The sequence below is a fragment of the Lepidochelys olivacea genome (assembly GCF_965140295.1).
Source record: "Lepidochelys olivacea isolate rLepOli2 genome assembly, chromosome: 24".
Lineage (NCBI taxonomy): Eukaryota > Metazoa > Chordata > Testudines > Cheloniidae > Lepidochelys > Lepidochelys olivacea.
Genome location: NC_140434.1, coordinates 7,305,402 through 7,320,050, shown reverse-complemented (window position 1 = coordinate 7,320,050; position 14,649 = coordinate 7,305,402). Strand labels below are relative to the sequence as shown.

At 61.9% G+C, this 14,649-nt stretch overlaps 1 protein-coding gene across 3 annotated transcripts in view; it reads right to left on the bottom strand.

Annotated features, from left to right (window-relative positions):
* Nucleotides 1–247: 247 nt before the first annotated feature.
* The window catches only part of ADAMTSL4 (ADAMTS like 4), a 59,996-nt gene continuing 45,594 nt past the window's right edge, over nucleotides 248–14,649 (bottom strand). For all 3 annotated transcript variants that reach the window (XM_084614118.1, XM_084614120.1, XM_084614119.1), the window contains exons 9-19: nucleotides 13,408–13,612; nucleotides 10,929–11,107; nucleotides 10,502–10,607; nucleotides 9,838–10,080; nucleotides 8,609–8,738; nucleotides 7,335–7,539; nucleotides 6,777–6,950; nucleotides 5,761–5,934; nucleotides 3,770–3,949; nucleotides 2,928–3,072; nucleotides 248–1,981 (exon numbers count right to left, since the gene is read on the bottom strand). In XM_084614118.1, coding sequence (XP_084470244.1) covers nucleotides 1,842–1,981; nucleotides 2,928–3,072; nucleotides 3,770–3,949; nucleotides 5,761–5,934; nucleotides 6,777–6,950; nucleotides 7,335–7,539; nucleotides 8,609–8,738; nucleotides 9,838–10,080; nucleotides 10,502–10,607; nucleotides 10,929–11,107; nucleotides 13,408–13,612 — 1,881 coding nt within the window. In that variant the 3' untranslated portion in view covers nucleotides 248–1,841. The remainder of the gene's footprint in view (nucleotides 1,982–2,927; nucleotides 3,073–3,769; nucleotides 3,950–5,760; nucleotides 5,935–6,776; nucleotides 6,951–7,334; nucleotides 7,540–8,608; nucleotides 8,739–9,837; nucleotides 10,081–10,501; nucleotides 10,608–10,928; nucleotides 11,108–13,407; nucleotides 13,613–14,649) is intronic.

Here is a 14,649-nt window from a genome sequence, read left to right as displayed (position 1 = left end):
AATAAAACATTATTATTCTTTACACAGTCTTTCCCAGCCCCAGTTCCCCCCTCCCATCTAAGATTTCTCTGCACCAACCAACCCTTAACCAGGTAACTAATCCTGAATACTCTTTTTTGTGTTCTTCAAGTTGGCAAAAGTAACATATTTCTTAAAAAGGGGGGGAAAATATAAGCCCACAGGGAAACATCAGCTCATCTTTAATACAAAATAAATTAGATTTGCACAAAAAAACCCAGATACAATCTTTATAATATATAGTTATATATTTATATAATCTGGACACTCTGAATGGCTTTGCAGTAAAAATTTTCTATAAAATGTCTTTAATATAATGCCTTTATTTGTCAGGGGTTTTCTACCCCCTGCTACCCTCTTCTTCACCCAGCCTCATAAAATGTGGCCCTGCAATGCTCCAGCATGGTGTGTCCATGTTGTCGTCCAATGGCTGGTCCACAAGAGGTTAAAGGTCTACTACAGACACTGCCTAAGAGAGGTGATGCTTTAGCTCAATTGGTAGACGTGTGTGCTTTTTTTTTTTTTCTCTCCTGAAGCTCCCAGGTTCAAATCCTGTGTATAGCTCAAGCAGGCAGGTGGGGATTACACATGGACAATAAAAGTGAAGGGAAATCTAGGGGCTGATCTGTAGCCCATGAAGTTAACAGCAAGAATCCCATTGGTCTCAAGAGAAGCAGAAAGACATGAGGGAGAAGCAGTTCAGTGACGCTATCACCAAAGCAGCCAGCCAGCCAGCCCATGCAGACGTCCTGGGGGCGTGGGCTCTACAGAGGAGGTTTGCTCTGTAAGTTCCCCAGACAAAGCAGGGACAGGGAAGGAAGTTGATGGGGAAACAACTAGAGGGGACTCACTCGAGCTTGACACGCATTCAGGGGTCACGTCAGCACCGGCAGAAGCTGCTGAGCTGGGTGTGCAGGGCAAGCTCCCCACGTGCAGGGGCACCCCCTAGGGGTGAGAGGGGAGTTCAGGTTCCTGCTGCCCGTTCGGTCCTCGGCCTGGTGCTAATCGGGGCGGTGACTTGTGTCTGCCAGAAGCTGGACTGGGAGCTCCCCCAGCCTCTGAGTTGTGTCACCTCCATGCCCAAAGAGGGGGCTTGGAGGCCTCAGACATGACGCCCAGGCCAGGCTCTGGGGTGGGACACGTAGCACATGGGTCCCTTTGCACCATTACGAGGCCGGCCGGCACGGGGCACCACTGGGCTTCGCAGCTCCATGGGATGCAGGCAACACGAGGGTCAGGCTCCGTGGAAGCGCTGGGAGTCGCGTTACCCAGCAGGAAGCACCAATTCCTTCCAGTGGAGGGTGGGTGGCGGGCTTTCCGGGCTCACCTGTGGGGCTACGTGATGACGGGGCAGCCGGGCCGGGGGCGGGGCCCTACAGCATCCCGGCCCCAGGGAGCAGTCAGTATTGCGGCCTGCGGCGGCCCCTTCCCCTCACCACTGGGCCCGTACGCAGAATTGGTCAGTAACACACAAGGGCCCTGATCCTGGGCAGGACTGCCTCTGCTGGAGTGAGCGGGGACAAACTCCCGGCACTCAGCTCCACCCAGGATTGGGCCCTAGAGTTGCGAGCGGAACTGGCCTCTCCAGCGACAGGGAAGATGTGTGGCCCTGGGATGAGCCAGGCATGCGGCCTGGCCATGATCCTCGTTCAAAGCCGTTCCGGCCTCTTGGGCACAGTCTGGTTGCTCCCTCCCCACATGCTGCGGGGTGGCCTTGGGGGGGACGAGCAGCCCAGGTCCGTCCGAGTCCTCCCCAAGGAACACGCCCATCCGCATGATGAGCGTGCGAGAGCCTGGCCCCCGTCTCTGGCCGGCCGGCGCCGCTACCGGCTCTGCAAGTCCTTGCTCCGCGCCACGGCCCGCGTGCAGGAGGCGCAGCACACCAGCTTGTAGTACGAATAGGCGCAGAGCCGGGCCTGCACCACCACGGGGCAGTTGTGGTACTTGTCCCTGCAGTTCTCGTCTGCAAAGAGGAGGGGAGCGGTGAGGAGCCGGGGGTGCGGCGCACTCGGGGTTAACGCTGTGGGGAAACCCCGTTTGGTCCCACACCCCCCGCCCTTGGCGGGCTTCCAATCCATCATCACTGCTCGGCACCCAGGGAGCAGCCCTCGCTCTCAGAGGGGTTTTACCAAGATGGGGGCGGGGCAGGAAGTATCATCCACTGCACAGAAGGGGAAACCGAGGCACAGAGAAGAAAAGTGACAGAGCTGAGAATAGGACCCAGGAGTCCTGGCTCTCATCACTAGCCTTCCCTGCACTGGGAATAGGACCCAGGAGTCCTGGCTCTCATCACTAGCCTTCCCTGCACTGGGAATAGGACCCAGGAGTCCTGGCTCTCATCACTAGCCTTCCCTGCACTGGGAATAGGACCCAGGAGTCCTGGCTCTCATCACTAGCCTTCCCTGCACTGGGAATAGGACCCAGGAGTCCTGGCTCTCATCACTAGCCTTCTCTGCACTGGGAATAGGACCCAGGAGTCCTGGCTCTCATCACTAGCCTTCCCTGCACTGGGAATAGGACCCAGGAGTCCTGGCTCTCATCACTAGCCTTCCCTGCACTGGGAATAGGACCCAGGAGTCCTGGCTCTCATCACTAGCCTGCGCTGAGAATAGGACCCAGGAGTCCTGGTTGCCAGTCCTTTGCTCATACCCCAAGCCCCCACCTCTCATGAGGCTTGGGAGGGGCACTCCTCACTCAGGGAGTCCATCCCTTCCGTATCAGTCTGCACCAGGTCCTGGCCCCAGCGTCTGCACCACCTCCCCTGTTAGACACTCCCCCTGCCCTGGGCTCCCTTTGGCTGCTCTCTGCTTAGGGCACTGTAGAGGAGAGGTATACAGATGGACTCAGGCAGGGGTGAAGTGGGGTGGAAAAGGGGGTGGCTGACCACACAGGCGGTTGGCATCCCTTACCGAGCTCAGGGGTACAGGGCTGGGTATTGCAGGAACGTTTCTTGATGGGCTTGAGGTCCGACTGGCAGAGATTGCTGAAGGTTTTGTTCTGGGTCAGGCACTGCACCTCCCGCACCTGGACTCCCCCCACACACGACTTGGAACACTGCGGGGGCAGAGAGGGGGTTAGGAGAGTGACCGACATCCCCCCCGAACCATAAGGACCCCTGCACTGCTCTGCAGATTTTGTGCAGGGGAATCGGCCTCCCCACCCAGCACAGAGATGCAGCCACCTCTGGTGCAGAGCGTGGCAGCTGGCAACAGCCACTCGGCAATGCTGCACAGGGCTCACTCAATGCTGAAATGGTTTGGGTGCAGCAGCTGTTGAACAGCAGTTTAAGAGAGGAAGTGAAGTTGGGGCCTGTACGGGGAGAGAGGGGGAGGGGACAACCCGACTTGGCCAGGACACTAGGTTTTATGCTGGGATTTTTTATGCCATTTTATGCCATTTTTTGCTTCCTGAGGCTGGGGGCAGCTTAGAGCCGACGCACTGAGTGAAGCTGAGCCCCCACTTTTCCCTGACGGCCCTGCAGGAGACGCTGCCTCTCAAGTATCTGGCAAACGAATAGCCACTCATGCTATGCCAAACCTCCAGGGCCTGGAAAAATGGGCAACCAGATTGGCATGGCCACAGGGCACGTACTGCACTGTCCTCTAGTGGATGGGATCGGAATGGTTCGACTGCATGTCATAGCCCTTGTATGGCTCTCATCTGAAGGGGAGTCTCCCTAGGCTCAGCTGGCAGGGGCCTGGGTTGGGGGTGGGAGCCCAGGTCTGTCAGGGAGGGGCCTGCAGGCTCTCACCGCGCTCCAGGAGGTGGAGAACCAGCGAGCGTCGCAGGCAGTTCCAGTGCAGGGCTGCAGGGAGGACGGCTTCTCCAGGGGGGCGCACTCTGAGGCCTCCGTCACGTTGAACTCTGAGCCCAGCTTGCTGACACAGATCACGTCCCGCCGCTGGGAACCGGTGCCACAGTCCGCCGAGCACTGCGGGGGGGAAGGGAGGGGAGGGAAAGGGCTCAGGCCACTGGGGGCACTCAAAAAGAAAAGGAGGACTTGTGGCACCTTAGAGACGAACCAATTTATTTGAGCATGAGCTTTCGTGAGCGACAGCTCACTTTATCGGATGCAGGGCTCCTGCATGTCACCCACCCGGCACTGAGGGAAAACCCACCCGCTACCCACCCACCACCCACGTCCCACCCGGAGTGCTCGTCATTAGGGCATGTCCTAGCGGGACCAGCCCAGCTGGTCATGGGAGACGCTAATCTCTCCGTCTCTGTTCGCTGGCAAAGCAGCTGCTGCTCTGTGTGCTTCCTGGAATTGCGGTGTGTCCCTATGGGGTCTGCGAGAGACCTTGGCCCCCAGGAGGGCAAAACTGGGGTTGGCGAGTGCAAACACAGACCAGGGGAGCCATACACCCCGTGACAGAATGTCCCCATGTGCACACCCTGCACACTACTGTAACAATCTGGGTACTGAGTTATGCCTTGGGAGGTATCATCAGAAAAGTCATTGTCTGCTGGTCAATACTGTCCTGATAAAATATGGGTGGCCACATTGTGAAGCGATAGATTCCAACTGCATGGGGATCTTAACACATGGTCCAAAGGGAGCCCGGCAAACAGGCCTGTCTCAAACAAAGGAACATGGGCTCTGCTTAATTGGCATTTAAGCAGCAAACAGAGACATCAAGCAGGGCGGGTAGAAACAGAAACCCCAAACAGGTGAGGAAAAGCAGCAGGGAACATCCTTCCACACAGACTCTCTGTCGCCAGAATCTCAGCCAGAAATGTTTTCCAAGAGGAGGGGAGATGCTGTAAAAAGGGGGACAGACACCCCAAGGCTCCCCTTCTCTCTCTCTCTCTGCCCATCGATTCTCTGCACCAGAGGGACAAAGGAAGCCGCCATTGAACTGGGGAAGGGCTCCTGGCCTAAGAAGCTTCTTCAGTAAAACGGCAGAGAACACGTGGGGAGTAAACCTTGCCCCGAATTAAACAGAGATTGCGAAGTTAGGCACCTGCAGTGTTTCTCTTTACTTTTCTTGTATCCATTTCTGACTGTTATGCCTCATGACTTGTAACTCACCTAAAATCTCTCTCCTGGCAGTTAATAAACTTGTTTTATTGGTTTATCTAATCCACGTGTCGGAATCGAAGTGTCTGCGAAACTCCATTTGGGGGAACGAGATGTGTGCATGTCACTTCTAGTAATAAATGGAGGGACTTTATACTCGCTTGTATTGTCCAGCAGAGGGCCGGGCAGGACAGGACATACATTTCTGGGGGGAAATCTAGGACCAGGGGAGTGCTGGGGTCACCCTGCAGTATAGCCAAGGCTGGTGAGGGCCAAGGTGTGTCTGGCTGGAGCACACACAGACGTAGCTGGGAGTGACTTGCACACCGGAGGTTGTTTTGGAGCGGTCCAGATTGGAGGCTATAGACGCCAAGCAGTGTAAAGGGCCCCCAGGTTAGAGGGCAGGGGTGACACAGCTACTCGTTAGGCTGGACTGTATGCTGGATATGTGTCTCACACACACACCACTGATTGTTATGCATGGGCACAAATACACACCAATACATATGCACACACACACAGAGCACTGACTGTTACGTATGGGCCCGTGAGCGCACACACGCAGCACTGATTGCTCTGCCTGGCACACGCGTGTGCAGCACACATACCCCATGCTGAGTGCAAATGATCCCAGGAGGCTGCAGAGAAGTGTCCCCAGGCCTGGCCCCAAGAGCAGGGTGCTTTCCCACCCAGCCCGGCCCGGCGCCCACACCCCTCCTCACCTGGCTCCAGGGCCCCGTGTACCACTTGACAGTGCGGTGGCAGGGCCCGCTGTTGCAGGCCCGCATGTCGGCTGGCTTGGTGCCTGCGCAGGTCTCCTCCACCTGCCCGTTGGCATAGCTGGACAGACAGACCACAGAGCGGCGCTGGATCCCCGTCCCGCACTCCACCGAACACTGGGCCGATGGGAGAGAGAGAGAGAGACACCATCAGGGAACCTGGCCGGGGGCACCTCCCAGCGTAGGACTCCTGGGGCCTGGTGCTATCTAGCCTGGGACGGCTCAGACCCCTGCACCTTGGTTCATTACACAGGGATCCACCCCTCACTGGCCCCATGGCTCCTTGGGCCCTGCAAGGGGCAGGGGGGGCTGATGGGGCTTATTATCCATCCTTCAGCAGATCCACCCAGCTGCACTCCTGGGGCCTTGGGACGCTAGAAGGCAGCACTGCCCAGCATCGCAGGGAAGCCATGGCTGGGCTTCTCCAGGCAGGGAGCCACAGGCCAGGGTCTGCACGTAGCCCCTCCTGGCCCCCGACCCCAGGGATGCCGCAGCCCCAGCCCTGAGGCAGGGAGCTTCTCCTATGGGGAATCCCCTGAGGAACCCACTGAACTTATCCGGGCCAGGCTGGGGGGTTCCCAAGAATCTCAGGTCACAAGAGAAATGAGTTTGCTGGGCCTCAACCTTGTTCCTAGTGGAAGGGCTTCAGCATTGCAAGATCACCGCAAAATCTGGCATGACTGGGCTGTCCCTGCTCCAGGGGCCCAGGCCTGGGCTAGCAGGGGTCTGCGGGTCGGGATTGAGGGGCATCAGCAGAGCTGGGATGGGGCAGGGCTGGGCTAGCAGGGGCTGTGGGTCGGAGTGAGGGGCACCGGCGGAGCGGGGGGGTTCCCAGGGCTGGGCTAGCAGGGGCTGTGGGTCGGGAGTGAGGGGCACCGGTGGAGGTGGGGGGCTGGGCTAGCAGGGGGCTGTGGGTCGGGAGTGAGGGGCACCAGCGGAGCCGGGGGGGGGTCACCGACCGTGCTGCTCCAGTCGCTGTGGAACCAGCTGCGCACGCAGGGCCCCATGTCGCAGGCCTCGTTGGCCGGGGGCCGGTGGCTGCCGTTGCACTCGCCATCGCTCAGCAGGTCGCCGCGGTTACTGATGCAGCGGATGTGGCGGGTCCGGTGGCCCAGGCCGCACAGAACCGAGCACTGGGGGGAGGGCGGAGCCGGAGGTGGTGTCACCATGGAGACTGGTGTCACCACGACAACGCCTCCCTGTATGGGATGGGAGGGAACCCCCCCCCCCACACAGTCCTGCCCCCCAGGGGCTCCCCTCCCTCATGGCACCCCCCCCGAGGCATCCCCCCTCCACAGCACCGCCTCCCAGGAACCCCAGATCAGACCCATGGGCCCACCTACCCCACGTGCCCCCTCCCACCCCAGATCAGACCCATGGCCCCTCCCGCCCCCTATCCCCCCTCCACATTCGAGCCCCGCCCAGGGCTCAGGTCAGGCCCTGACGCATGGGGGCCGCCCCCCTCCGTGCCCAGCTCCCGGCGCTAGCCCCGGCCCCGAGCCCCGGCCCGTCCTTACCGCGCTCCAGTTGGTGCGCACCTCCCAGTGGCTGCAGACGCGGAGCTGGCAGGGCTGGGTGGGGCTGGGCTTGTCCAGCTGGCCGCAGTGCTGCGGGTGCACCATGGTGCTGCGGTTGGCGTAGGTCTGGCGGCACAGGACCTGGCGGTGCTGGGTGCCCGGCCCGCAGGACTTGCTACAGGCCGACCACTCGCCCACGTCCCAGCTGCGGCCGGAGAGAGTCAGGGTCAGCCCGGGCTGGGCACCGCGGCCTTCCAGACTCCAGGCCCTGGCCTGTGGCCGTGGGAGCCTGCACATGGGGCGCCCGCGGGAACCACAGCCCCGGGGGGGACACCCAAACTCACTGCAGCCCCGAGGGGGGACACGGGGGATGACCTGAACTCACTGCAGCCCCGGGGGTGAGGACCCGCACTCACTGCAGCCCCAGGGGGGGACACACCCAAACTGACTGCAGCCCCGGGGGGGGACGGGGGACGACCTGAACTCACTGCAGCCCCGGGTAGGGAGGACCCGCACTCACTGCAGCCCTGGGGGGGACGGGGGACGACCTGAACTCACTGCAGCCCCAAGGGGGAGGACCCGCACTCACTGCAGCCCCGGGGGCGGGACGGGGGACGACCTGAACTCACTGCAGCCCCGGTGGGGAGGACCCGCACTCACTGCAGCCCTGGGGGGGACGGGGGACGACCTGAACTCACTGCAGCCCCAAGGGGGAGGACCCGCACGCACTACAGCCCCGGGGGGGGAGGACCCGCACTCACTACGGCCCCAGTGCGGGGGCGGGATCCGCACTCGCTACAGCCCCGGTGGGGGGGCGGGATCTGCACTCACTACAGCCCCGGGGGGGGGCGGGACCCGCACTCACTACAGCTCCGGTGGGGGGGCGGGATCTGCACTCACTACAGCCCCGGTGGGGGGAGGACCCACACTCACTACAGCCCCGGGGGGGGGGGGCGGGACCCGCACTCACTACAGCCCCGGGGCGGGGGGGGCGGGATCCGCACTCACTACAGCCCCGGTGGGGGGAGACCCACACTCACTACAGCCCCGGGGGGGGGGGGGGGCGGGATCCGCACTCACTACAGCCCCGGTGGGGGGAGGACCCACACTCACTACGGCCCCGGGGGGCGGGGCGGGGCGGGACCCGCACTCACTACAGTCCTGGGGGAGACCTGCACTCACTACAGCCCCGGACCTGCCCTCCGTGCCCAGGGCCCTGTGTCCTTGGCTCCCCGCAGAGGGCTCTGGCCAGGCCGGGGGACGCAGACACTCACTAGGCCGGGCAGGGCTGCGTGTTGCAGGCTTCGTCTGGCGCGGGCGGTTTGGGGGCATCGGCGCATTGCTCCTCCCCCACCTGCTCCTGGGAGTGGCGCGTGCTGCACCGGAATACAGGCTGCCAGAGCCCTGCAGAGACACGGCGGGGGGTGTGGGGGAGAGGCTGTCAGCATGGAAGGGAGAAGGAAAGGAGGCCCCATATAACACAGGGGTCATAGACACAGCCGAGGGGACAGCGTGGGTGGGGAGGGGGACCCCAACAACCTGGGGGTCATAGACACGGTCGGAGGGACAGCATGGGCAGGGAGGGGGACCCCAATAACCTGGGGGTCATAGACATGGCCGGGGGGGACAGCGGGGGCTGGGAGGCCCCCCGATAACCTGGGGGTCATAGACACAAGGGAAAGCAGCATTTGCAGCGGTGAGTGAGCTGCTGCGGGCTGCTGGAGTTGTTGGGGAAGCCACAGAGTTTGCTCATGCACCCGGCTGGGGGTCGAGGGGGGGGCATCAGGGAGGCAGGGAGGAATGGGGCAATGGGATTGGGGAGCAGGGGACAAGGAGTGGGGGGAAGGGCAGTGGGGGAATGGGAAGGAGGCAGAATGGGGATCAGGGGGACAGGGAGTGAGGACGGGGTGTAGGAGGGGACGGGTCATGGCGGGGATGGGGATCAGGGGGACATGTCTTGGGGGATGGGGCATAGGAGCGGATGGGACGTGGGGGATGGGGAGGAGGAGGGGACAGGTTGCGGGGGAACAGGTAGTGGGGAGGATGGGGGTACTGGGGTGGGTCGTGGGGGGACGGGGCGGAGGAGGGGACAGGAATCAGGAGGACGAGGCGAAGGAGGGGACAGGTAGTGGGGAGGATGGGGGTACTGGGGTGGGTCGTGGGGGGACGGGGCGGAGGAGGGGACAGGAATCAGGAGGACGAGGCGAAGGAGGGGACAGGTAGTGGGGAGGATGGGGGTACTGGGGTGGGTCGTGGGGGGACGGGGCGGAGGAGGGGACAGGAATCAGGAGGACGAGGCGAAGGAGGGGACAGGTAGTGGGGAGGATGGGGGTACTGGGGTGGGTCGTGGGGGGACGGGGCGGAGGAGGGGACAGGAATCAGGAGGATGAGGCGAAGGAGGGGACAGGTAGTGGGGAGGATGGGGGTACTGGGGTGGGTCGTGGGGGGATGGGGCGGAGGAGGGGCCAGGCTGTGCGGGGGACGGGGCGCGGGGGTCGCTCACCTTTCCCACAGGAGGCGGAGCAGTCGGTGCTCCCCACCCGTTTCCAATAGACGTCGTGCGGCTGGGGCCGGGGCAGGGCGGGTGGGGGCGGCAGTGGGGGGACGCGGACGTTACGCTGCAGTGTCCCGGGGGTCCTGCCCGACTGGCTGGCCGGTGCCGGCGCCCGGTGCCGGGTCCCCATGGGGTGATTGTAGGAGGTGGGCGGCACCAGCTGGTCGCTCGGCGACAACATGGTCAGGGCACCTGGAGGGGAGAACAGAAGGGCGCCCTCGATGGGTGATATGGGGGGGAGGGCCTCCCAGGGGGGATGGGCCCCTCAGGGGGTGTTAGGGAGGCGAAGGCCACCTGGGAGGTGATGGGGGGAGGCCTCCAAGGGGTGGATGGGAATGGCCGCCCTGGAGGGTGATGGGGGTTGAAGGGGCCCCGTGGGATGATGTGGGGAGAAGGGCTCCTGCAGGGTGATGGGGGGGGGAGGGCCCCCTGGGGAGGGAGTGAAGGGCCCCCTGGAGGGTGATGGGAGGTGAAGGGCCCCCAGGGATGTGATGGGGGGAGGCCCCCAGGGGTGACGGGGGGGTGAAGGGCCCCAGGGGATGATGGAGGGTGAAGGGCCCCTGAGGGCTGACGGGGGGGAAGGGCGTCCGGAGGGTGATAGGAGGTTCCTTACTGACGTCCTGCCGGCGGCCAGGGGGTTCGTGGGCGGGGTTGTCGGGTCTGGCCCCCGCCAGAAAGAAGCGGTAGGCGACGCCAGGGTTGTCCTGCTGGAAGATCATCTGGGGGAGACGACAGAGAGCGGCTCGAGCAGGGGGCCCAGGGGTGAGAGGCACCCACCATTCAACAGGCCGCCCAGCCGGTCTCTGAGCCTCGCCCGCCACAGCCAGCAATGGCCTGCCATGCTCGGAGCCAGCCGGCTGCTCCTCTGCGAGCCTCCTTCCCCAGGATCCCCCCCCCCCCACCCGAGCCTAGGAACCCCCCCACCCCTAGACTGCTCCCCATGGGTCCCAGGGTCCAAAATCCCTCCCAGCTCCCCCATTCCCCTCTACGGCACACAGTGGCCCCCTTCTCCAGCCCCCCTGGCCCCCCTCCGTACTCACATACACATCAATGGGCTCTGTGGTGGGCCCCTCGGCCGTCAGCGACTCTCCCCCTGCGCTGGGCTCCTCGTGGCCCGGCCGGGTGTAGATGAAGACGGTGCCGCCCGCCTCGTAGCGCCCGGGGGGATCCACTGCCCAGTTCCCGTTGATGATCGACTTGCCGGAGCGGCCCCTCAAGGCTGCAGTGCACAGAAGTGGGTGAGGGGCTGCGTCAGCGTCCTGAGCCTGGGGCTCCAGGACTTCCCCCGTGCTCGCTTGGGACCCCGGCGTGCTCTGCATGGACTGCGGGCCTGGAGCCCACACTCCGGGGCACAGGGAGAGCTGCCGCATTGTGGGGCTGGGGTCACAGCACAACCTGGCAAGAACGGGGAGCCCGGGCAGCCTGCATGCTAGTGAAAGGTGCACTCAGTGTGTGTGTGTGTGTGTGTGTGCACATGTCCTTGTAGATTTTGCACGCATGTCTCTGTGTGTCGGTGTACAGGTGTGCCTGTATAAATCTGCGTGCAGGTGTGTGTCAGTGAACAAGGGGGTGGGTAAAAAGAAAAGGAGGACTTGTGGCACCTTAGAGACTAACCAATTTATTTGAGCATGAGCTTTCGTGAGCTACAGCTCACTTCATCGGATGCATGCCGTGGAAACTGCAGCAGACTTTATTTATACACAGAGAATATGAAAAAATACCTCCTCCCACCCCACTGTCCTGCTGGTAATAGCTTATCTAAAGTGATCATCAGGTGGGTCATTTCCAGCACAAATCCAGGTTTTCTCACCCTCCACCCCCCCACACAAATTCACTCTCCTGCTGGTGATAGCCCATCCAAAGTGACAACTCTTTACACAATGTGCATGATAATAAAGTTGGGCCATTTCCTGCACAAATCCAGGTTCTCTCACCCCCTCCCCCCCCTCCCAAAAACCACACACAAGGGGGTGGGTGTGACAGTGTACTGGGGTGTGGGTGTGAGTGTACAGGTGTGTGTGTGTTAGTGTACCAGGGTGTGTATGTGTGTGTATGTCAGTGTACAGGGGTGTGTGTGTGTGTATATCTATGTGTGTCAATGTCCACGTGTGTATGTCTGTGTGCGTGTCAGTGTACATGGGTGTGTATATGTCTGTGGGTGTCAGTGTACAGGGGGGGTACATATGTCTGTGTTTGCCGTGGACACGTGTATGTCTGTATGCACATCTCCGTGTCTTATTGTACAGGTGTGGGTGTGTTTATGTCTGTGTGCGTCAGTGTCCACGTGTGTCTGTGCATGTCAGCGTGTGTCAGGGTACAGGGGTGTGTGTACGACTGTGTGTGTCAGTGAACACGTGTATGTCTGCGTGCCCATCTCTGTGTGTCATTGTGCAGGACGTGTGTGTGTGTGTGTGAATGTGTGGGTCTATGTGCCCGTATGGAGGGGTCTGTGGCAGTGGATGGGTTTCAGGTTACCCGTGTGTCCGTGAGCCTGGCCTGCATGTGGGTGCGTCTGCGAACGAGTGCGTGGGTAGGTGCACACACGTGCATGTATCCGTGTACCTGTGCATGTGTGTGCACGTCTCTCTGCACACAAGTGTAGGTGCATTGCACTGGCTGTCCCAGATCCCATCAGAAAATGGCCTGAGCGGCAAAGTGCCAATCTGGACCCAAACTCCTCCAAGCCTGGGAGAGGCTCTCCCAACGCAGCTGCTCGTTGCCCCTGTCTCATGCCCCTAGCCAGCGCCAACACCTGGTGCGCCAGAGGATACTCTTGCCTAGAGCACAGAGCTGCATGGGAAGGAATCTACCAAACCCCTTCCTGACCATGCAGGCGATCAGCCGAGACCCTAGAGCAGGACAGCTGCCTGCCCTCATCTCAGCTGGGTGTGCGTGCAAGCTGGGTGTGACGTGTCCGGGTGTGTGACAGCTAGGTGCGGCGTGCCTGCATGAGGATATGGCGTGTGCACACAAGGTGTGCATGTGCGGCACGTGCCCGAGGTCTGCATGTGCAAAGTGTACAGGTGATGCAGGAGAGGTACATGCCAGGTGCACGTGTATTAGGCACGTACGTGCAATGCATCTGTGCAAAGCGTGCTCGTGCAAGGTGTGCAGGCAGTGCATGTGGGCTGGGCATGAGCAAGGAGCGAGCAGGCAAAATGTACGTGCCAGGTGTGCATATATGAGACACGTGAGCGTGTAAGGTAGGCGAGCTAGGTGCCCATGTGCTTGTGATACCTGTGCGTGAAGTGTGCAGGCAATATGTAAGCCACATGCTTGTGCAAAATGTGTGTGCAACAGCGGTGCGCACATATAAGGCACACAGACACGTGTGTGCATGCTCGCGTGCAAGGTGTGTGTGCATGCAAGATGTGTGAGTCCGGGGTGTGTGTATATCGCACGTGTGTGCATGCGAGCTTGCACAAGTCCCAGTGCAAGTGCAGAGTCCCTTGGTGTGACGAGCAAAGTCCCAAGAGGGACCCATCCTCCCAATCCCATCCCATCCCACCCAGCCCTTACCCAGGTAGTTGGGGCTCCGGGTCATCTCGGTCACGTTGATCCTGGTGGCGCCCTGGGGGATCTCGAGGATTTTGTGGTAGCCGATGGGCACGTTGGAGTCGCTGAAGTTGCCCACCACCAGCTTGCAGGTGGAGTGGTCGCCCCCGCACACACCGCAGCTGTCCAGCGTCTGGTTGGACCCCAGGATCCCGTCGCAGCCAGGGCTCTGCGGAGCGAAGGCCAGGGAGAAACAGGCATGTGAGCTGGGATGGGACGGAGCCGCGGCAAGGGCCCTCCCCTCTGGCCACCTAGCTCCATCCCTGCCAGCCCCCCGGCTCTCCTGCCCTGCCCGTGATCCCTGTGCAGAACAGACCCCCCCATGTGTGGCACAAGTACCCCAGTGCCCTGGCCATGTTCCGACTGAGCCCCGGGGCCTCCCCTCCCTGGGCGAAGCTTGGCCTGGCTGGAGGGTGGCCTGGAGAGGCGGGAGCAAACCCACATCGTGCTAGGAGCTGGGCCGAGACCCGACACACTCACTGCCCGACCCCCTAGCCCCGGGGGACCCCCCCGCACCTCTCCGAATAGGCCCTGGAGCAGCCTGTCATGGGGAGAGGCGGTGAGTCCCAGAGAAACGAACCAGGGTGAGCCCCTGAGAAACTAACCAGGGCCTGCTTTAAATTAGGGGGCCGCCCCAACTCTCGCCCAGGTCTCAGCCGGACTCCGTAAGCTTAGAGATATGTGACCACAGTGGCCCCATCCCCCACGCACCCCTCCCCAACACAGGCCCCTCTGCAGCGCTTCCCCCATTTCCTTCCTGTTCCCCAGAGGGACCCCAGAGCAAGGGGGGCTCCCCGACTGCAGCCAGGGGAGCACCCCTGCTCTGCCAAGAGGTGCTGCTGCTCCTAGGGGCAGCCTAGCAGCTGGTCCAGTTTTGGGGGGCACAGGGGTTTCCAACCCCTGAAGAGCCCAGCTGAGCCAGGCAGGGAGGGGGACCCACACTGGGCCAGATGTTAAAGTTGGGGGTTAAACACAGGGTATAAATGACACCCCCACACCCATGCAATCAGTGCTCAAGGTCAGGGAGGAAGGGGTTAACGAGGGAGGAGTACATGGCAGGGCGGGGAGGGTGCTGGGAGATGGGACAGGCCATCAGAGAGGGGAAGGGGGTGCGTGGGAAGGGCAGAGGGAGTTGAGTTGGTGGGCGAGGGCTGCTAGGTGGGGCCGGGCTCTGGGCTTCCCCCACAGCGTCCTTCCCCCGGGGGC